Below are 22,768 nucleotides of genomic sequence, written 5' to 3' on the forward strand. Positions count from 1 at the left end.
CAGAGGCTGGGAGGTAAAGAACTATTTTGTCTTTCTGCTTCATAAAAAGATGGCTGCATAAGTAGCAAAATATTAGTGGATGACATTTAAACTTTGAAAGATATTTATTTGGGATAGGTTGGCAATGCACTAAATTGGATTTGGGACAGTGTATATGATTTATCATGTTCGAAAGACTGGAAACAAGTAAATAAGAGATGAAGCTCATTCGTCAGACTGCTATTTTCAGACAAGTAAAGGACCCATTAAAGATTAAACCAATGGTTCTGATGTGTACTGTCTCTACTGGAGTTAGAGTTAGATGATGTCCTCTTATATAACTGCGTCTCTGTTGGTGAACTGCTGTCATTGTTCGGCCATCAGACAATATTCTTCTGTGCCGATCACCAGCGAACTCTGTACCAGTGGATCTGTGTCTGTACGATCACACGCCGCTCAGTACTGACAGTGTTTTCTATCTTCAGTCTATTTTTATTATTCTTTTATTTTATCCGTCTCAACTGTTTTTTCTGCTAGGTTTCTGTCTCCCTCTTTGCCCATGACTCACATCTGCGTCTCCCACACTATACTCAGACATTGCAACATTCAAGCCCCATTTGGTCAGAAGAGCTTCATAGAGTAATTTAATAAAGCTATGCTCTTTTTCTGTCATCTGTTTCCATGACGATACCAAAGTCAGGGCCAACAAGAGGCCATGAAAACCTCATCATCAGCAATATTAGCTACAGTAATGATGATAATGGCGCCTTTGAAATGCCATGCCTGTTGTGATGATGATGGTAATGGCAATGATGGTCATTATGACTGCTTTGTGTAAACCCCTGCCACAATACACACACACACACACACACAAATGCACATGACTCATGAATGCTTTTTAATGTCACCTACATATTTCCACATGGACTACTGCCTTATATCACATGCCTCATGTATCACGACCGTCCTACTGCTTTCGTTTATCTATGTTTTTTTCTGTGGGAAGCACTTTGTGATACAGATGTTCGATAAAAGCACTCTTCACATAAATTTGACTTGTCTGACCACAGAAGTGTCTGCAATTAAGTCCCCATAAAACTGTTTTAATTAACTTTCATGTTATTAAGCCCTACTTTAATTTGTTTTATTTCTCCTTGGGGGTGGGGATACTGTAAATATGCACAACTTCAAATCATGTATTTTTTTTGACTATCCCACCGACAGTTAAAATACCCAGCTATAGCCTACTGTAGCTTCGGAAAAGGTATGTTAATAAGTAATTGAATATATGCATGAATAATAACAATTGGGTTGCAAGGTTTTAAAAAATCGTATTGGTTTTCTTAAATAACAAACAATTATTCTATAAAATGCCCTTTGACTGATGAATAAGCGTCCTGATGGAGGTGGACCTACCCCTGCCGCCACAGAGCCTCCACAACCTGGCAACCCAACAAGTTAAAGTTACTTATTAAGCATGATTTACTTAACATGTATTACCGCTTTGAATGTGTAATTTCTGCCCGCAAAATTGATTATTTTTTGTCGACGTTGTACATTCAATTTTCTTTAAATCCGAAGCCTCGCGAGCGACAGTTAGGGAGCGGGAGGTCACGTGATCAGTCAGCTGATCTTCAGCACATCCGCCTGACCCGCTACTGTTTACAAATCAGCAGACAGTCCCGGGGGCACAGCCGAAAGAGGAGTTCAGCGTGAGCGGAACAGGTACCTGAACCACACTAGGAGCCCACACCGGGTTATGACGTGTGTGTGTGTGTGTTTGTGTGTGTGTTTCTCGTGGCTTACAGCAGCATTTGTGTGTCGGAAGTGAGGACGGGCCCGTGCTTCGGGTCGGTTACAACCTGCTAACAGCCAGGCTAACGTCACACTGTCACACCTGCTTTCCGTCACACGTCATCGTGTCAAGTCATCACCGACAACCAGCGCGCGACGTTGTAGGTTTATTGAAGTCGCCGAGCCTTAATTGGCATGTTTTAGCCCGACACAAGCTAGCGTAGCGGTTCTCTGGCGCTTTGCCCTGCTTCGATACTCTTTCTGCTCGTCACCACCCGCTGTGCACGAAAGACGGTCAACTGCGTGCGTTTGTCGTCAAAATAATTCACGCGTTGTCGGTGCTAGCTATCAACTATGGTGCCGAGCCGAGAGCCGAACGGTCCCCCCGGGCTCGGTGATGGATTCAGGGCACTGCAGAGGTTTGGTGACACTGCCTGTTGAAGTCAAACAGCTCTCTCCACACTTCCATGAACCAGTAAAGTACAACATAACTGTTCAAAGATAGTATACATGCATTTCTGCAGGCTTTATTTCTTATTAGAGGGGAAAAGCTTCTTGAATAGAGACACTAGGAGAAAGGAGGGTCACTGGCTCAAAGGTGGAGCTGACCTGGCTGGGTGACCTTTACTACACATGTCTGCATTGACAAGTAGAGTGTGAGGAAATAGGTTGTAGGACATCTCTCTGAGCTTGTCTGTTCCTGCAAATTACTGAGCGTTTCTGCACTTTTTAAATATGTATCCTTTGGTTCTTGCAATGCAGGTCTTCCCCTGGTGCAGCGAGTCCAAACCTTTTGAGGTTAGAAGGGTTATATTTACGATCTCTCGGCACTGGTTGCATAAGTCTGTGAGCTGTGAGCAGCTCTACTGAATGGTGCTTCTTTAAAAGTGGTAAAAGTATCCAGCAATTCACAAACAAACAAAGTTAAGATTAGAATAAAGTCTGAAAATATCTTGTTTTGTTTTTATTACGTCCCCTTAGTTTTATCTTGTCACTCCTTGTTATTACTTTAGATTTATTTATTTATTTTGTATATACACTTGTTAGGTCCAATTGAGATACAATATATTTCAAGATGAGCAGCAAAGTAAAAAGTATCCGACACAAGTACAAACGGGGACAAATTACATCACAAAAAAAATAGACACGAATAATAGCGCTTGTTAAAAGCAACGACATTGTTCTGTAAAAACTGCTTTTAAACTACTTTCAAACATGACAAGACGAGAAGCCCCACGGGTCATGAACCATTGCTCTATCGTTTTCAAAGACAGACACGCATATGTGTCCCATTTAATCTCTCGTCATGTATTCGGTGTTCGAATCAGTCAAGACGCAGCAAGTTCACAGTATTTTGCCGAGGTTCCGGTCACGCTTGTTCCCAGCCTGTGGAGCATGTGACTGTGAAGGCTCCGGGGCTCCTGCTGTGTGCTTAAAGTCGAGACGTGTGAGTTTGTTTAGCGGAGTTCTTTCACTTTAACCAAACTGCAATCTGCAGCTCCGGCTGTAGCTGCCAGTGACGGCTCCCCTCATCGCCGTCTGCAGGATCCTGTTTGAATATTCATCCTCTGAAGAGCCCATGTACTGGTTATTTTTCTGAATCTATTTGACATAAGACTGCTTTGACAATGGCTCTTGGAAACACAGACTAGGGTACTGGTTCAACAAATTAGTTATTTTTATTTGTCAATAAATTGTCATTTCCAGATTGTCGCCTGTTTATTTCAGTGTAGCTACAATAATTGAGTCTGCCTCAAAATGTAAATTCTGCTGGCCCTTTCATGCAGTTTAATCTGGTTTTAGTTTTAGAATAGTTTAGTCTTTGTGCCTTCAGCCAATGAGAATGAAGCGGGCTGAAGCTTTTTCTTATTGTCTTGAGGCTTGCATGAGGGATCTCTAGCATGTCGTTGTTCAGCCGAAGTATGAGCAAACCCTTCCTCTTCATTTTAAAGAAGAGAGGAACGTACATGTTGCCAACTTGGCTGTTGTGCTGAGGTGAACCCTCTTGCTGATCAGAGGCACCGAAATATTCTTAGGGCCCTCAAGAATGTGATGCTTGCCCGGCTTTGATCAAGTGTGAGCACCGTGGGGGGAAGTTTGAGGCTCAAATACTGCGAGATGTGTGGTCTCGTTCTGATTTGAATGTGTGTTAAAGGGAAGTGAAATGTTTTGTCGCGGACATGGGGGATTATTGAAGGAAAGGGGTCAGGGCTGCTTTCAGTTTGCTTGATGCAGCCTGAAACATTGCTGTTGCTCCTGTTTTTTAAATCATGTTTAACTTTAAAAGAGAAAGTGGTCGAGACCGTAACAAGGTGACGCAATGGCTGCAGTTTGGATCGAGCTTCTCAGGCTGCTGTCGTAAATGTTGAACAGATGGACGCAGTGTTATTTGTCTGTTGATTTATTTATGCATTTCATTATGTATTGATTTGATTATTTCATGAAAGAATACGTGTTTTGAATTATTGAGGCGTCTCCAGGTGCTGTGCATTAAATTATGCACAAGCTAATTTGCCTTGATTATTATGTAGTAAAGTTAGGATGTCGTTTGACTCCGGGAAGAAGTAATGAAGGCAGCAGGAGGCTAAGAGGAGACTCGCTGCAGGCAAGAAGACTGTGCTAACACGACACGGCCGTGACTCTTACACCCGCGTCGTCCTTCATTCACCTCACTCAGGCGGACACGCACAAGACATGCCTCCTCAAAAGCACAAGGGACGGGGAGAGGTCGGCGCAGGCCTCTTGAGTTGAGCATTACTTATTATTTTTGTAAAGAAGGGGCAAAGTGTAGGTGTGGTTGCAGGCCTGTTGGGAGGACTGTTCCTCAACATATCTTTTGACACTTTGTGCCATGCAATTTTAGTCAGACAGCAATAATATGACTTGATATTCTGTGTGAGGTGAGCCTTGTTATTTGTGTTTGATACATCTTTCATGGCACTCTTTCAAAGTAAAACTAAGACGACAGGCTATTGGAGATACCTTCCTCTGTCTTTCCCTATAGTTGTGGATTAGTTATGATTATTTAATGGGATAATATCCTTTTTATGAGTGGAGGGAGAAAAAAACCCTCTGACTTAAAGAGAGCATTAGTCTAGGAAGAGAACAGATGTTTCCTAAGAAAACAGACACATACATTATGCATATAAAATTATTTCTATTTTGATGGCCTGTGTAGCTGATTTATCGAGCTGTGTCCCATTCCCGTGGTTAATAGGTTTAAGAGATGCCTTTGTTGTGTTATTTCCACAATTAATAAAGCGAAAGGAAACGTAATGCTTTGTGGAAGCGTGCTATTCTGTAGGCCTGAGTATTAGGCTAAACGTATCCATAAACGTGGAATAATCCCAAGCCGGATAAAGAATGGAGGAAGAATTGTTTAGCCTAGATAGTGATGTCTCACAGCCAAAGTTAGACTTCTCTCCGTGTTGGCAGGCTGGCATTGGACCAGGGCTAACCTGCTACCAACTACTCCAATGTTTATTTTTAGGTGAACTGTCCTATCCTTTGTCTGTTGCCCAACTGCAACATTTGCGCTAAAATTATTAAAGATACATTTTAACATCTTCTAGTGTCTGTATTTATAGATTAATAATTTTATACGACTGAAATGTCAGGGAATTATAAAAAAATTCCATTCATGTTTTTCTGGAGCCCAGGGTGGCATCCTCATGTGTTTTGCTTTGTCCACAATCCAAACACGCGTACAGATAAAATAATCACACATTGGAAAAGCTGGAACTAGAGAATATTCTTTGAAGTTTTGCTTGAAAAGTGACAAACTTATTAAGTTTGACTCGCAATATTCAAAATATTCAGAAGTTTTGAGTGATTTTCAAATGATCAACTGATTATTAGACCTAGTGTTCAATCATTTGGAGCCTCACTGTAAGCTATGTGCTGGTGCATGCGTGCACATGTTTCTCTCTGCTGTTTTGCAAACGTCTGCCTCGTTTGTCCTGTTTATTTTCAGTACAACCAGTTCTGGCCTGAATGGTTCTTTGTTGTACGTCTGTTTAGGTGTCAGTGGTTTCTGTAACTTTTAACGGCGTCGTTACAAACTATTCAGACCACTTATTAAAAATATATGAATGACTTTAGCTTTGTTAAAGATTCATAATGATGGTAATTTGCACCCTATATTTATTGTTTTACTATTGCTATTAAAGCTACAATCATAATCTTTTGAGAAACTAGCAGCACGAGATTTAACCCTTGTGTTGCCTTCGGGTCAATTTGACCCGATTCAATGTTTCACCCTCCTGTCGCCTTCGGGTCAATATGACGTTTAAATTTTAACCCTCCTGTTACCTTTATATTTACTAACATATTTTACCCTTGAGGTCAATATGACCCCAGCTATTAAAATCTCCAGAAAATTATTAGAATTAATATTGTTTTCCAAGTTTAAGTGTGAGGTACTTTATGTTTGTTTGTTGACTACCGAAAGAACACCGACATTAAACATTGAATCGGGTCAAATTGACCCGAAGGCGACAGGAGGGTTAAACATTAGCCCACCGACATAAAACAGCCCAGTGTTGCCAACTCTTCTCCAGTGAGAGCAGCGAGAGGCGGGAGCTCAAACTGCCCTCTATTTCGCAAGAAAGTTGCCAGATTGTCAACGCCACAGCCCGTCACCTGACCTCCTCTAAAGCCACTCCCCCAAAAGGATCATTATGACCGTCAACGTATCGTAATGAACGTTGACATCAAACGGGTCCAGTTTTTACATTCTTGCCCCAAAGATTGGACGGTGTTTTTACAGTCCTGCAACAGCCACATATACAAGATTATTTGTCTTCTTTTTTTTTTTGTCAGGGGAATTTGATTTATTGATTGCTATTAAGATGAAATAAGAATGTCAACAAATATAAGAATGATAATAACCCCTAGTTTTAAAACAAATATTAGTATGAAAAAACAGTTACTTTCGTTACTCTGTTAATTGCTTTCTTGATTAGTTATTTGTCGAGAAAATGTCAGAAAATTTCAGAGTGCATGGGGATGTCTGTTTTTATGTACAAAACCCCCCAAATATTCAGTTCACTATTATATAATGCAAAGAAAAGCATAACATCTGGACATTTCAGATGTTTGTCTTTAATTTTTTAATGCAAAAATGCCAAACATTATTTGATTTATGACTTCTGGAACTATAGTAATGAAGGAGTTAGACATACATTATTTATGAAAGAGCTATTCTAAGATATACGGTGAGTTTACGCTCCGCTACATTGAGCTACGTGGCAAAGGCGTCACACAGTTGAAGTACAGTGGATAGACAGATTTCCCCTTGGGGATTAATAAAGTATATATCTATCTCTATCTATAGTTTGTACATATTAGTTTTATTTTTCGTTTTTATTCGAGAACCATTTGCCTTTCATAACACCAAATTGTTTTTGTCCCTTTTTTTAAAGACATTTTCTTTATTTCCCTGTGGGTTGAAAGTGTTTAATTCATTCTTGTTTATGCCTTTTCCTGCAGAGTCATTCTTTTCTTCTGAGTCTTGGCAGAGAAGAATCAAGAGGCTGTGACAGTAAGTTGAAGGATTAAACAGTTCAACTGTATTCTCTGTGGGCAGCGGGCAGTAGACAGATTGTACATGCAAGAGGTCAGATTAACATTCCTGCCCAGGAACATTTAAGGGGAAATGTTGCATCTTTTAATGTTGCCCCCCCCCCCCCCCCGCTCTAGCTGTTCTCACTTACCTCGGATTTAATTCCAGTTCATTTCCTTTGTTTTTTCTCTCTGGTCTCGTACTACTTGCTCCAGATCCGGCTGGGTCGCGGCCATGCAGCACCCTAATTTCGAGACCCGCCACCCGCTCCAGACAGATGAGCAGCAGGAGACCGGCTTTGACCCGCTCAATAATTTCAACAAGAACCGCAGCAGTACGTCAACTCTCACCGCACATTAGACGAGGACTTAAACTCTCAAACACAACCTGTGGCAAAGATTTTATTTATATCCTTGACTGAAAACATTTCCTTAAAAAAACACTTCTGTTCTTTATTTGGTCCTTGATGCATGCCTATATCTATATATATATATATATATTTAGTTTAATCCCTTCGTAAAAGCAATCTGTTTTAAACCTGAAACTCTTCCACTCAGAGTGATGGATACTGAGGCTCTGAGCGGTCGACGAGTCAGAGAGTAGAAGAGGGAGTCACAGTATCTTAAAGATATGAAGAGATGAAAACATAATTTGGAGCTCATTGTGAGGTGTGAGTCACAGACATGGTAGGCGACGCTCCCGGGCTGAGGGTGTTTTTGTGGGGGGGTTTTATGTTTACGTGTGAAGGAGAGAAGATCTCGAGGCTGGCATGTTGTGGAACTGATGAATATTCATGCCGAGTGTCCCTGTGGAATGATCTACTCCTGTAACTAATGTTGATAGACAGCTCCCCGACTTGAATGCATGTTCACCTGCAGGCCAAATTAGACTTATTACTGCCAATAAAGAGGAAGAGGAGCAGGGTGCTTTACTCTATGCCGTCACTTTCCCTGCGACTGGCCCATTCTGCTTCACTGAGCGACGGAGACAAAAAAAGCCTTAAAAATAACTGATGGGTAATTTGAAAGCAGTTAAGAGGCCAGCGCCTTATTATGGCAGTTGTCTAATGTTATATCTTGGTTTATTAAGCTTAGAAAATGATTGATTTCTTGTTTCACTCCTTTGCACCAGTTGTTTACATCGCCCCCTGGTGGTTGTGTGTGTTTATTTTAACAGGAGGCTCTCTTGACAGCAGCACTTACTCACAGTCTCAGTCAACCTTCCTCTCGTACAGGTGAGTGTCTCCAGTATGTTCTTGTGTGGGTGTACCATAAATTCTTGGCCCAGCTCACTGCTCCAGCCTCTTGGTTTGCTGGCTGGATGACACATAAGATGGAATACTTTGCCCAATTTGGGTTGAGAAGCTCATAAATCTCCTCGTCCTCTGCCTCCCCTCCTCCGCACAGGAAAGAGTGGGACGACTTGTTCCTCAACAGTAATTACCTGGCCAGGATTAGGCAGGCGGGCGTCAATGGTCGACTGAGGAGCAGCCGCTTCCGGAGCGTCTGCTGGAAGGTAACTTGCCAAGTGGTTCAAGCAGTCCTCTCGAATTTTGTTAAAGTGGCTGTGGCAATTTCGCTGGCTCATAAAAGACAGACGTTTTGGCAGCTTTCAGACCTTCTTTGGTGCCTCGGGTTTAATTTTTTTTACATGTCAATTGTCTGCATGCTTCTAAGAGCACGCACTAACCTGCGGGGTGGCTGTCTGCAGTTGTATCTCGAGGCTCTTCCAGAAGACAAGGCTCAGTGGATCAACAAGACCAAGGAGCACCGGGCCCACTATGAGAAGATCAAAGAGACGGTGAGAGCGCCTCCGTGTGGCCGCTTCCCTGAGCACGACGAGAACATGGTTATACAGTCACCTGCACAAGCTGCAGGAGCTTTTTGTGATTCTGCAGCAATTTGTGGAGCATTATGGCTTCATAAATAGTCAGAAATAACTATGTATTGTGTTCAATTAATAATTATTGTGAGGAATTACTCGCCTACCTCCAACATTTTAAGCAAAATAGAACTTATAACTGCTTACAGTTTATTCCGCTTTACAATATGGCAATGCATTTCTGGCTGTGTTGCCCTTGAATCAATTGACTAATCACTGATCTGTGAATGGCTGTTATTGACATCTTTCTGGTGTTTTCTTTATTTAATTGTGTTTGTCACAGCACATCACTAACCCTCGCAAAGCTGCAAGCCAGCAGGATCTGGTTGTCAACAACCCGCTGTCACAGGATGAGGGGGTGAGTGTGTGCTTGTGTGACTCTGTCTTCTTGGTTAGTTGGTTGCTTCATATTTGCATGCAAAATGTGGCCCTAATGCATTCCCTCCGGACTGTTGTTGCAATAATTATAAACCATTTCAGTCATTCATGAATGTTTATTCATTAACACATTTTTAAGGCATTAATTGCATATTCCAAAATCAATTCAATGGCTTTATAATTAAACTGTTTAAAATATTGAAACTAAACAGTATTTTTTCATTTTTCATCTCAATTAATTTACCATTTTATAGTTCTGATGTGTTGATGACATGCACTCAGGAATATGTAATTTAGTTCAAACTATAGAGAAAATGGGGTCAGAACACAGCAGGTCAGCAACATATGAAAAACTGCAGACAAGAATATATAGTGTGTGTATGTATATATGTATAGATGTGTGTATGTGTGTGTATATATATATATATAATCTCGGCCAAAATGAAAGTAACGGTCAGAAATTTGGAAGTAGCTGCTCATTATATGGAGAACAGTTATTTTGAGGAAACCTCAAAGGAAATAATGAGGAAATTAGAAACGGGATGTTTAGGGACACTCTTGATATATGAAAAGCAGATCACACAACCACTTCTGTTATTGTACGACAGGCAGTGTTCTCCGTCTATCCTCGATTGATTAATTGGTTGTTCCTGTCAATCAGGGAATGGTCACTATTTCTAGTTATTGAGGCGTCACAGTGGCTCCCTTGTTTCTGAATAGTGTTTGTTTCTTTGTTTGTTGTTTGTCCTCTGCTGTCCAGAGCCTGTGGAACAGGTTTTTCCAAGATAACGATCTGAAGGGGATGATCAAGCAGGACGTGTTGAGAACGTCAGTAACACCATCATTCTGTTTATTTGTTTTATTTTGTTGCCTGACACCCGAATGCTTTCTGACATCAACATGAAGTGAACCCCTCCTTTCTGTCTTTCTATTTTAATTCTACCTTCATCTTCTATCAGGTTCCCAGAGATTCGTTACTTCCAGGACGACGACGTGAGGACCAAGCTGACTGACATTCTCTTCTGCTTTGCCAGAGAAAATGAGCAGTTGCTGTATAAACAGGTACAATTGATACATTGTTCCAACAGCCCATTCACAGAGCTTAGAGGACTACGTCCCCCACAAATGGACCATTTGTATTTATTACTCGCCCAACCTTGAATTCTGAAAGAAGACTGATGAACTACTTGATGAATTGAAGTAAATGGGCCACGTTCAACAGCAGCAAAATGAATTCAAAACTTCCGTTTACAAACTCTCACACAACTCGTGCAGAATAATCCAGTCTTTTTTTTATCCAGTCGTACGGTCACTACTTCCCATACATGAATCTTTGCTAAAATCGTACCATCTTAAACAGTTCGCAACTGTGAGACTGTTTTGTAGTTTTTAAACATCGCCACCATTTACTTAAATACCATTTTTTGTATTCTTTGTTTACTGTGGAGTCATGTTGGAAAAACAAAGGTTGAAGGATTCAAGGTAACACGTTGTGAGTAATTTAATTACAAATGGTCATTTTGTTGGTGAAGTATTCCTTTAATTGCAGAAGTTGATTTAAAGTTCCTTAAAAAAGATATCCTTTTGATGCGTTACTGAGCCATTGTGTTGATGAGCCAGGTGTGTGTGTGTGGTGGCCTTTGTAACCTAATCATTATCAGTGTCTGTAACGTGCCAGCGAATGACTAGAGGCCCAGTAAAGCATCTTTTTTGCAAACTGGAAGTGACACATGGCCAGGCAGTGGCTAACAATATCTAAATTAAACCTGTCATCACCGATTAGAAACCTTGTGCATCACTATTAAAGAAAGGCTGACCACAAATGAACCATCATTTCTCTTCCCCCTGCCCTTTGACGTCTTACCCGCTCTTCTTCTCTGTGTGTAGGGGATGCACGAGCTGCTCGCTCCCATCGTGTTTGTGCTGCACTGTGACAATCAAGCCTTCCAGCATGCCAGCGAGACCGCCAGCCCCAGGTCACTTCCTCATAACCCTGAACTCTTTTACTCTTTTAGTTGCCATAAACACCGTAAGACCTGCTTTTACCTCAGTGGCTTGTGCTGCAGTCAGAAGTAAGATCACATTTTCTCCCCACAGTGAGGAGATGAAGTGTCTGTTAAACCCAGAGTTTCTTGAGCATGATGCCTAGTGAGTACTCTCCTAATATGGGACAAGTTACGAGTGTACATGTATAAATGCTATTGCGTCTTTGTTTGCTCATCATTTATCTATTTCTCTCTGTCTCCCATCCATTCTCACACACACACACACACACACACACACACACACACCTCTCTATAGTGCCTTGTTCTCTCAGCTGATGGCGACAGCAGAGCCGTGGTTCTCCAGCTATGAGAGGGAAGTGAGAAAGGTCAGTGTGATCTGAAGAACTGATTTTGACATTGTGCTACAATGACTGCACAGAAGGTGTGACAGTAATCTTGGTATGCTGACGAAAGGCTATTAATCCTTTAAATTATAATCCACAAGACTTCATGACTGGTTGATTTGACGACACCAGTAGTTACCAGGGTAACACCAAGTGTGATGTAATGCTAGCACTTTGTCAGCAATACACTTTGGACCAAAGCTCTGATGGTCCATTCCCTTTTACATTTATTTTTTTTAAGTACTGTATTTACTACTTTTGCTCCTTATCCATTAATGTCGATCATATGGACACATATCATTCTGTAATGATATGCTAATTACACAATGATCTGCTGCTCCAGGGTAAGGAGGAGATGCTGACCAGCATCCCGTTCGCTCGGCCCCAGGACTCGGGGCCGTCTGTTGCCATAGTGACCAAAGTCAACCGCATCCAGGACCTGCTGGTGAAGAAGAACGACATTGAACTGCACATGCACCTCAACCGGCTGGAGATTGCCCCGCAAATTTATGGCATGTCAGTATTTACACCTGTATCTCAGGGCGTCTGATACTTGGACCCCCAGCTGTACACATACAGTTACCCCGTTTCCTTCTGTTTGTCCGTCTCTGTCCTGCAGCCGGTGGGTACGTCTGTTATTCGGCCGCGAGTTCCCGCTCCAGGACCTGCTGGTGATGTGGGACGCCCTCTTTGCTGACAGCGTCACTCTGGACCTGGTCGACTACATCTTTGTGGCTATGCTGCTCTACATCCGGGACGCTCGTACGCTCCATTTATTATGAAATAATCCAACAACGCCATGTATTGTCTTTGTAGCATGTGATTTCAAAAGAAACACTTAACTGGAAGAATGTGATTTACTGACCCTCATTTATCAGATCAGCGTCATATTGCTTTAAAAAGAACACAGTATTATTAATATCCTACATTGTCTCGGTTTACTGTACGTGTCTAAAGTAAGACATTTAATCCCTGCTGCTATAGAACCAATGCATGCAGTCCTTCAGCAGACTTTTTAATCAACCTGAACTTTCGATTTCATACCAAAGTAGACTTTTTGAAGGTAAAATACAATATAAATTGCAAACGGTGAACACAAAAGAGAGTGATGTTGATCAGTAGCACTGCAGTGCCAAGTTTCCTTGGAAGAAACTGGAGGCTGTTCACCAGAGTGGGGCTTTTCCTCTGAAGGTACAAGAAATGCTAGAATTCTTAGGAACGCTTGAACATTAGATTGTGTGCTGGGGGACTCAGTCTCTCAGTGCTGGCTATGTGTCATGGCAACGTTGTGCTAAATATTAGTTTCCCCATCTAAATCAAGTTTCAGGAATCCTTTTCTGTCACTGACAATTTTCAGAATTCATTTGACCTGGTGCAAATGCAATGACATGCTATGTTGGAATCTGTCCTGAGGTTTACAGAATCACTAATACTGCATGTGTTGTCTCTTTCAGTCATTGCTAGTAACTTCCAGACCTGCCTTGGCCTGCTCATGCACTACCCTCCGCTAGGAGACATCAACTCCCTGCTACAAAAGGCTCTATTCCTCCGAGATCCCAAAGTAAGCAAACCACTCACGGAAGTAGTGAGCACATCATTGTACTGTCGTTACTGTCCATGCTGATTTAGTTTCCCTGATCAACAGCTTTGTGGTTTACCGTTTGTCTGTGTTCGTCTTTAATTTCCCTGAAATTCCCGTTGTGGTGTATTAAGCACTTTTCATTGACTAACTGGTCACAAGTTAAAATGGGGAAGAGAAAGTGACGATTATTCAGTTCTTATTATATGTTTTTGCATATTAGCAGAAGTGAACACTTGCCTCCACAAAACGCTGGGCTGAATTCTCTGAACATCATGTGTAGTGTGGACCAAAAAGTCCTTTTGCGCTGTGAAAAAATGCTTAGTCTGCAAAGTTTGCTGCAAATGTTTTAGTGGTTGCATATGATTTTAAGGCACTTACTGTAAATACACGAAGCACAGGTGCAGGTAATGAACCGTTTAATCTGGTGAACAAGAAAGAGGAAGTTGCACAGATGTATACATTTTGTGTTTTATATACTGTGTGTAACACGCACATAAAGCTTTTTGGAAATGAGCAACATTTAAATGATAATCACGGCTCCATGTCGAGACCGTCACAGATAACTAATACTTCTTCCTCGCAAGCAGGAATCCCGTTGTGACCAGAACATTTGAAGCAACACATTCTGCAGTACTTGGAAGCCTCAACCACAAAGCTCAGTACTGTAGGAAGTCACGGCTACCTCAAAAACTTTCTCCCCAGATACATTGGTATGAATATCTAGTGGGAACCAGACCAATCACTTAAGTTCTCAAGATGTAAATCCCCTTCCTCTTGCGTTACACAGAGGGAGGCCTGCACTCGCATTAACGGTGCGTTCTAGCAGCAATCTTACAGCACTGTAAATTACATTTATATAACTGCAATTGCTCCAAATAATTTTTACGGTTGTTTGCATCATTAAATATGAAGACAGACGTATTAATCTTGATTTTGAAAAACCTAAATCTTTGAATCTTTGATTAAAGCGTCCTCGTTGATGTGTGTTACTCTCAGTGCTACACAAGTCTGTCTTGTCGAGTGGATCAAGAATGACTCCTCGACTATACAATGTGTGCTGGGGTTTATTCAATGGCGACCAGGATTTGGAGACGCATTAAAGACTCAAGGTGGTTTAAAGGAGACGTCTGACATAATAATATTTATTTTAATTAATTAAGTCTGCTAAAAGGATTACTTCTTGCCACAAATTGCATGAACCATTTTGCGGCTTCATTCAAAAACATTGTCCCGAATAATACAGTTTGTTATAGGTGCATAAATTAGCTTTATAATTCTAGCTAGATTAGTTATTTTGCCTTTTTGTGTCCAGGTATATTTTTAAATGTTTCAAACAAACATGGTGAAATGCTGTTTCCCAGCTGTCGTAACCGCTTCCTATTACAATAATGTAACTGTAATGTTATCATGTGTGATGTTGGACTGCTGTGACGCAAGATGGTCAGAGTGAAAACAAGAATTAGTGTCGACGCCTTCAGTTCTGTTACCTCGGTTGATTTGAAAAAAATGCTAAAGCGCAAACATTTGTATTCAGGATGTAGCAGAGTAAGAAAATGGCCGTATTTTTTTGTGTGCCATATCTTGCAGCCGCCAGCATATTTTTACTGTCCCACTTTATTGACAAGGACACAGACAGACTGTGGGACACTGACTGTGGGTCAGTGGTTAGCATGTCCATCTTCCAATCAGGGGGTTGGTGGTTCAAGCTCCGCCCTAGTTGATGAGTCCTTCCTTCCTTTTTATATGAAAACCATCTTTTGACATCAGACCAAGTTAAAAAAAGATTTATGTGTTTCCAGTTAATTTACACAAAGTGATTTGTTTAATACCCTACTGTTATACTTTTTCATGATATTCTAATATTTAGAGATAGGATATATATGTGTGAACTCTAAGGTTACTGCCTCTTTGACCTTAGCTACCACCCCGCCGTCCTGCTTCCACCAAATTCACTGACCTGTGCCGTATATAAAAGCGCAACTCGCCACACTCCTGTCCACTCCACTTTTTGGGATGTAATATCCAGGAAGCTGCTGATCTAACTTGACAGTGCCCCCCCCCCCCCCCAGGTGAAAGACAATGTCACAGCTCGTCCACATCACGCGACACCTGGGGGAGGAGGCAGCATCCCGAATGACGAATGGGGGAGCGGGAAAGATGCTCGTTGCTCATATGGACTGACTCGGACACATCAAGGCACTCATATTTGCTTGTTTATGTAGTCAAGCATGGGGTTGACGTGTTTCCTCTGTTTATCACGCACATTAGAGGCATTTTTTTTCCTGAAAGAATAAAATGTTTATACTGTTCCTATTATTATAGAACTATCCGAGACCGGTCAACTACCAGTTCCAGCAGAACCTGGATTACTACAAAACAAGGGGAGCTGACCTTATGAACAAGACACGGTAAAACACAAACACAATTGTTCTTCCCCCATAGAAAGAAAGTCAGTGTAATCTTTTAAATCGTCCACTTTTAGCTAAAAATACTGGTTGTAGTTTCAATTTGGTTACACTTCACCAACCCTTCATATCTTACAAACAGTTGTGTATTTATAAAAAATCTGTCTTAAGACACGACTCCAACTCTTCTCACGAAGCGTTGGTTTGACCCTCCTGATGAATTGGCCAGGAAACTACAACCAGAATTGAGACTGTTTCTCCCCACGCTCAGTTTCTTTTAATACATAGACAAACATTTGTAAATGCAGTATGAAAATCATACTGCAGAAGCTTAACATTTGCATGAGATTGGGCGTCCTTCACCACGAACACCATGAGGACTTTCTGTTTTTTGTCAGTTATTGCGCACAGCACCATCTTGTTAGCACATACAAGAACAGAGTGCTCTGTGACTTTAGAGTGCCGGTAACAAGCTTCTGAATGCAAGAAGCTTTCACATAACGTTTTTTTCTGTCAATGTTTGTTTTTTTGTTGTTTGAAAAAGGTCAACAATAACAAGAACCCACCAGTTCTGGATAAACGTCTAAAAGCGTTCCGTCTGTAGGTGTTTTCTTTTTCCTTATTCAACTCAAAGCACTTCTGTCTTTCCAGCTCTGGTCCCAGTCCCAAAACGGCCCCGCTCAACATCAACAAGGTCTCCAGCAGCCTGCTGAGCTTCGGCAGGAAGCTCATCTCGCCGGCGATATCGGGCGGGTCAGGCGGCATCTCGCCAATCAACAGCGAGGTACATTCCTCCTCGTCCTCCGCCTCAACTTCCCCCGCAACAGCACCAGCGCCCGCCCCGTCTCACCCGCTGGCCGGGCCCCCGCCAGGCCAGGCCCCACTGCAGCCCCAGAGCCACGCCCAGACTCAGCACTACCGCCTGCTCAAGTCCGAGAGCATGCCCGTACACCTCAGCAAAGGTGAGCAGCAGGACTCACGAATTTGCCCTTTTGTTTGCTGGCATTTCCTTTGTGGAGAAGCTGCATGTCCAGATATACCACCAGTTCAGATTATCTGAATATCTGCAAACGTTGGTTAGTGTGTGTGTGTGGAGGCATCAGCATTGACTCTCCTATTTGTTAGATGTAGTTTCAGGTGGAGTCTCTCAGGACTCTCTCCCATCCCAGACTCACACTGACACACAAGGTAACTGCTACCATGGCAACGGCTTGTGTGACAAAGCCCCCCCCCCCCCCCCCCTCATCCATGATTGTGTCGCCGTTGCATGTCTGCACACACATTTTGTCATTCACTGTTCCTGCTGCTCTACCAGCAGCTGGTTTGGTCCATGTTGCAGTACATGGGCATTACCGTCGTCTCCGTTGCATGTAATGGGAAACTTTGACCAGCAGAGGGAGATCACAGCTCGCCCCCGTCAGTGGATGTTTTACAGATAACATAAATGTTATGGTTGTGTTGTGGCATCTGCTGTCAGCACTGCTTTGAACACTCAAGAGCTTCTAGTGTGTGTGTCCCAGATAAAGTTTATGTAAATGTTATTGTGTGTCGTGGGTTTGTAAGTGTGCATGTTTCTTTGCCTATACATGCTTTCCTCATATGGAGGCTACGAATCATGTTTCGTTATAGTTAATAAATGTGCATTTAAATGATTATTAAACATCATTCACAGAGCACCAGCAGGAGCATTGATTGGCAAGCTGTCTTATGTTGGTCGGGAACGCGGAGAGTCTGACCAATCGGTGCTGCTGCTCTGTGGGTTGGGTCTCCTTTATGTTTTAGGTGGCACACGGTTTGCACATCTTTAAATGTAAAGCCAAGACAAATTGTAATACTGTAAATGTAAAAGCATAAGACAACAAATGTAAAAAGGAATTGCAAAAAGTTTTCAGTTCAAAAAGTTAAATTCATTGAGCTATTCCATTTAATATTTTAGTTATTAATCCTTAATTAAATTGCAAAATGAATAAATCCGCTTATTCTTGCTTTTTTACAATTCCTTTAATTATTCCATTTATTGCTTCATATTGGTATTGCTCCAGCAACATTTTACTGTTGTAGAAGTATGTGACATCTGGAGATGATGTATCTGATTTCTTTAATGAAAGCTGTGCACATATTGTATTGTGTTTTTAATATGTTCTCTTCTGTCCTCCCTCCTCTCAGGCCAAAGCTCCAGGGCAGTTAGCTCCTCCCCCAGCATAGAAAGCCTCTCTGGTGGGCGGCCTCAGTCCACCGCCTCCCCGCCTCTTCCCCCCTCCAGAGGGAGTGATGTCGGCACTTCATCGCCGCCCCTTTCCGCCACCAAGAAGGAGTCGTTCTTCAACATCTCTCGCTCCAACAGCAAGACCATGGGCAAGAAGGAGTCGGTGAGCAGTCTGCCATCTGTTGACGTGAACGCTCGCTGTCTGCATGGCTGAGCCTCACTCCTTAATCTTCTCTTCCAGTTACAACCCGAAGTCCTACCTGGGTTTCTTGACCCTCTACTTACCAAGCCCCCCTTTGTTACCCTCTGCTTTTGCAACAGGAGGAGGACCTGGAAGCTCAGGTATCATTCCTGCAGGGCCAGATCAACGATTTAGAGGCCATGAGCAAATACTGTGCCAAGATGATGAACACTCACATCTGTGAGTACAGCGATTACAAATGTGATCAAGCAACAAATGATCAATGCCCATCTTCATTTTCAGCATCTAAAACATTATTTAATATACGAAAAGCATTGTGTAATAAATAAATCCAGCATTTTATTTAAATAACATATTGACATATAACATTTAGGTATGTGTAGAGAATTTGATTAATGGACACACGTGCCTGTTTTGTTCATCAAAATATAATATTTTAATTGGATTATATTTACTTTATTCTACATACATTTATAGTACAGTAAAGGTACAAAACAATAATAAAAACAAATATACACTGTACAGTATATAATAGTGCAAATGGTCAGGTTGTAGTAAATTTGCTTCTATTCAACTTTAATTTGGACATTGTTTCATTTAAAAAATATATATGTTTTTAATGGAATTTTGCAATGTTTTTGTTTATTTGGGTCTTTATCTATGACTGTCAAGAAAATTGTATTTTAAGCAAGAAATAACTGCACATGCTATGGACCTCTGATGATGATGATGCAACAAAATGCATAACATTTTAGACAAAGTACTGTGCGCACTCGGTTGCAAATGGGGAGTTTTTGAGATGCAGCTCAAGATTTCAAAGCATGTTTCACATTTGTTACAGTAATGGATTCAACTAATTGATGACACGTCCACAGGTAATATCCAAGAAGTGATTCTCCAAGAACACCTGGAGAAAGAGGATGAGGTCCTGGTGTCACTGGCTGGACTGAAGCAGGTGAGTCTGTTTTTGTACTCGGCAGAGAAGAAGACTCACATGTGGAGATAGGAAGTCTGTTTCTATCCCACTGACGTGTTATCCCGGATCCTGGCAGGTCAAGGACATCCTTCAGGGAGCGCTGCGCTTCAACCAAAGCCAGCTGGAGGCCGAGGAGAACGAGGTGATCTCCATCGCTGACGATCACTACACCACCATGGCCGCCGCTGAGACTGCTCTGAGGGCCAACAAACCCGGCGTTGACCACCAACAACAAGGAAACGACAGACAGAGCCGGGACTCTGATCTGGACGGGAGGATAGTGAGCACAGATGAGAAGGAAGAGGAAGAGGAGGAGCAGGTGTCGGCCCCACCCGAGCAACTGGTTAATTTACGTTAATTCATCTTTAAGCCTTCTGGTATTAGAGTTCTGCAGTGTCGGCATCTTTCATCTACAACACTCCGTTCAGACAGGACTCATCTCAGTTGTTTGGTCTGATTATTTGACCTTTTGATCCAGTGTTCAAAATCTTTAATTCCAATCATTTTCATGCCAACAACTTGTCACATCTGCGGAAATGATCCAATATTTGTACCAGAATTGTATTGTTTGCAGGATTAGGCTGCTCCCGCTGTCTGTGAGTGGATCACTCGGTTATGCTGCGTCATTCAGCAACTAAATGACTGCATTTGACTCCATTGAGCTTTCGGGCCAAAGGCGCAGCAGACGGTGGTTATGCAGCCTTGGCACTAGATTAAATAGTGTAAATAATTTAACAGAGTGTATATTTGCACCTGGGTGAGAGCAGTCACACAGCGGCTCTTCGGCTGTTTACACCTGGCCCCCTTATCTCCTGCCGAGTCCTACAAAGAGCGACAAAGTACATCCAGGGAGGAGGTCGTGGTGGATGGGAAGGTCAAACAGCAGTCTGGGGTTTGTGTCATGTGGGAAAGCTTTTTCTAGACTTGACTGACTTGTTGTTTTCAGTTGCGCTTTGGTTCAGGTTTAAGCAACAACACTGTGTCCAAACAGCATTGTCGGCGACCAGCAATCATTTCGAGTGAGCGGGTAGAATTTTCCACGACCAAGGAAAAGACGCAGGCGACCCTTACCATCTCTCATGTGCAGGTGGCGTCCTGCCTCGGCTCCGAGGGTAAGAACTGGGACGACTACATCCTCGTGTGCCAGGACGGAGACCTGGCTGCTGCCGGTGGGGGAGGAAAGGCTGCAGCCGAGCGCACCCCTCCCCTCAGGCGACTGGAGCCCGAGGGTGCGGCCGAGACCTTCCATGACCCCCTGATGGCCGGCACCGCCTCGGGCTCTTCCAGCCCAGACGAGGGCTCCACCCACAGCAAGGACTCTGACTTCACCATTGTTAACCCAGGCGACCTGTGAATGAGCCAAGTCAGCCAACCACTCCTCCCGCTGCTCCTCTTTAAACCTGTGTCGTATCCCATTCATAGGATGGGATTTAAAAAAAGAAAAAACTGACATGGGATTAGAGGCTGGAATCTGCAGCTTTTGACGGAGCTCTGCCGGGAGCTGCCGTCAGAAAAGAAATTGCACATTTGAACGGTGACACTTCCAGTCGTGAATCCCTTCTACTCTGTCTCTTTACCTGTCATCTGTGCCACTTCAGCCTTGTCTAAGCTGATGCTGTATGTTATGTCATTTACCTAACGCCCGTCTCCTCGATGTGTTGGGTCCTGTCACACGTGATATTTAATGTAGCACCCTACTCTACTAGAGAGGGTGCCATTGCACTGCTTACCCTGTCACGACACGATTACTCTGTTGGACCTCAAACTGCAACTTCCATCCTGGGGAGGACTCTCTCTCCTCGCGAGATTACTGTAACGATCGGGAGTGTGATACTCCGATTCTTCTGAATGTGAAGATCTGGCCATACCTCCGTCTGTAAATGTGTATGTCCGTACAGAGGGAGCTTTCTTCTCTGATACTCAAAGAAAAGGATGACGTCTCCCCCCTCCTGAACCAGTGCCTCTGACCATTATTTGTCTCTCAACAAAACCTTACTCTGTGATCATATTCTTTTTGTTCGCTTTATTTTTTTATTTTTAAGAGAATACTTTTAACACTTAGTTTAAATTCCTCGATGACAATTATTAAATCACGGAGTAAATCTTTTTTCCTGACTTTCCTCCTTTTTTTTTTATTGATTCCAATGTGGACATTTTTATGTGGTAATTGACAGTTTGCTTTTCTCACATTATAACTGAGATGTTCTCGTGTCCTGTGGAAACCATGTAAAGCAGCGCACGCAAAGAATGTCCCATAGCTGCCCATTCAGCGTGATGAACTCGAGACCAATAAAAGTACATCGCGCTGACTACACACTGAAGTTATTGGACCTGTTGGGGAATGGTGTGCTCTCTTTGAAGATAGCGTAAACTTGTATGAGTACCGGTACTGTACAATTACAAATGTTCCATTCTACTTTCAGAGTAAATTGAAGGTGTTGATGTTTGAGAAACATTACTCTTATTGTTAATGCCAAAGACTAAAACGTAACAAAACTAATCGACTCTGCTAAAATGATCTTCTACCACTCAAGAGACAACCATATAGTGACTGAATATTTATAAACTGACAGCCAATTTTATTTAATTATTCCACAAATGTATCCGGCAGGAATATAGTTGGAAACGAGTAGTTTGTGTTGCTGCTTGAGGCAATTCATAAACAGCTATTTTCAGTCATCTTCTTTTTTTCATAATTTTTTTTTCTTATTGGATCTGATGCAACTGGCTACAAAGTCTGACCATCATTTGTAGACTTGTAGTCATATGCTGCATCCCAATGTCACAGAAATGGGTAAGTTTAAAACATTTAAAGTTTCCTGAAGTGTTTTTTACTTTAACTGTCAGGCTGCATGTTAAGATGGCTAAATTGTTACCAACTCAAAGTAAAGAAACGTCAGTAAAAGGGTATTATTACTTTCATTATTGTTTCAGTTAGTATAGTATTTCATGAAAAATGTCATTACAAATGTTCGAAAGTATAGTAGGCTATGTCATAAAGACCTAAAAGGACTCGAATGTATGAATAGTATGCCACGTTGTCCGTTTTGTCTGTCGAGATGAATGCCTCACTTCATTACATCTCACTTAGCTGACGCTTTTATCCAAAGCGACTTAATGTTACATTCATGCATAGACACAGCTACAGGGAGCAGGTCAGGGTTAAGGGTCTTGCTCAAGGGCACATCAACTAGGGCGGGGATTGAACCGTCAACCTGCTAACCACTGACTCGCTCGCCCATTGCAAACCAAGTCTACCTAAAGGTACAAATAAAGTAAACTGAAAGTCAAAGTTTAGTATGTTATGAAAAATATATTATAGCAAGTTCTTTAAAACAGCATAATATGAAACAAAATTATACTGTCATAAATATATCAGTAGTACTTATAATATAGAAAATGATAATTATTTT

At 42.1% G+C, this 22,768-nt stretch overlaps 1 protein-coding gene across 4 annotated transcripts; it reads left to right on the top strand.

The window, feature by feature from the left end:
* Nucleotides 1–1,651: 1,651 nt before the first annotated feature.
* On the top strand, nt 1,652–21,665 carry tbc1d5 (TBC1 domain family, member 5). Of its 4 annotated transcripts, none has more exons than XM_056414697.1 (23): nt 1,652–1,704; nt 7,264–7,315; nt 7,552–7,670; nt 8,513–8,570; nt 8,743–8,851; nt 9,047–9,136; nt 9,501–9,575; nt 10,356–10,423; nt 10,555–10,657; nt 11,483–11,571; nt 11,693–11,743; nt 11,897–11,966; nt 12,328–12,500; nt 12,604–12,746; nt 13,439–13,545; nt 15,889–15,974; nt 16,623–16,933; nt 17,097–17,159; nt 18,138–18,340; nt 18,499–18,598; nt 19,255–19,334; nt 19,432–19,698; nt 20,443–21,665. In XM_056414697.1, exons 3-23 carry the CDS (start codon nt 7,571–7,573, stop codon nt 20,707–20,709), a joined length of 2,613 nt encoding a protein of 870 aa, XP_056270672.1. In that variant the 5' UTR covers nt 1,652–1,704; nt 7,264–7,315; nt 7,552–7,570; the 3' UTR covers nt 20,710–21,665. The 4 variants fall into 4 exon arrangements, with proteins under 4 accessions (XP_056270672.1, XP_056270686.1, XP_056270697.1 ...); XM_056414711.1 differs by having other exon boundaries at nt 17,103–17,159; XM_056414722.1 differs by lacking the exon at nt 17,097–17,159.
* The last annotated feature ends 1,103 nt before the right edge of the window (nt 21,666–22,768 follow it).

This window comes from Pseudoliparis swirei, chromosome 1 (assembly GCF_029220125.1).
Source record: "Pseudoliparis swirei isolate HS2019 ecotype Mariana Trench chromosome 1, NWPU_hadal_v1, whole genome shotgun sequence".
In the NCBI taxonomy this organism is placed as follows: Eukaryota; Metazoa; Chordata; class Actinopteri; order Perciformes; family Liparidae; genus Pseudoliparis; species Pseudoliparis swirei.

Excerpts from the sequence above, each read along its gene's own strand:
- tbc1d5 (XM_056414697.1), top strand. The coding sequence starts at position 7,571 with ATGCAGCACCCTAATTTCGAGACCCGCCACCCGCTCCAGACAGATGAG. Across the intron at positions 11,572-11,692 it reads AGCGAGACCGCCAGCCCCAG|TGAGGAGATGAAGTGTCTGT; the intron begins GTCACTTCCTCA and ends TTCTCCCCACAG. Across the intron at positions 19,699-20,442 it reads CGGCCCCACCCGAGCAACTG|GTGGCGTCCTGCCTCGGCTC; the intron begins GTTAATTTACGT and ends TCTCATGTGCAG.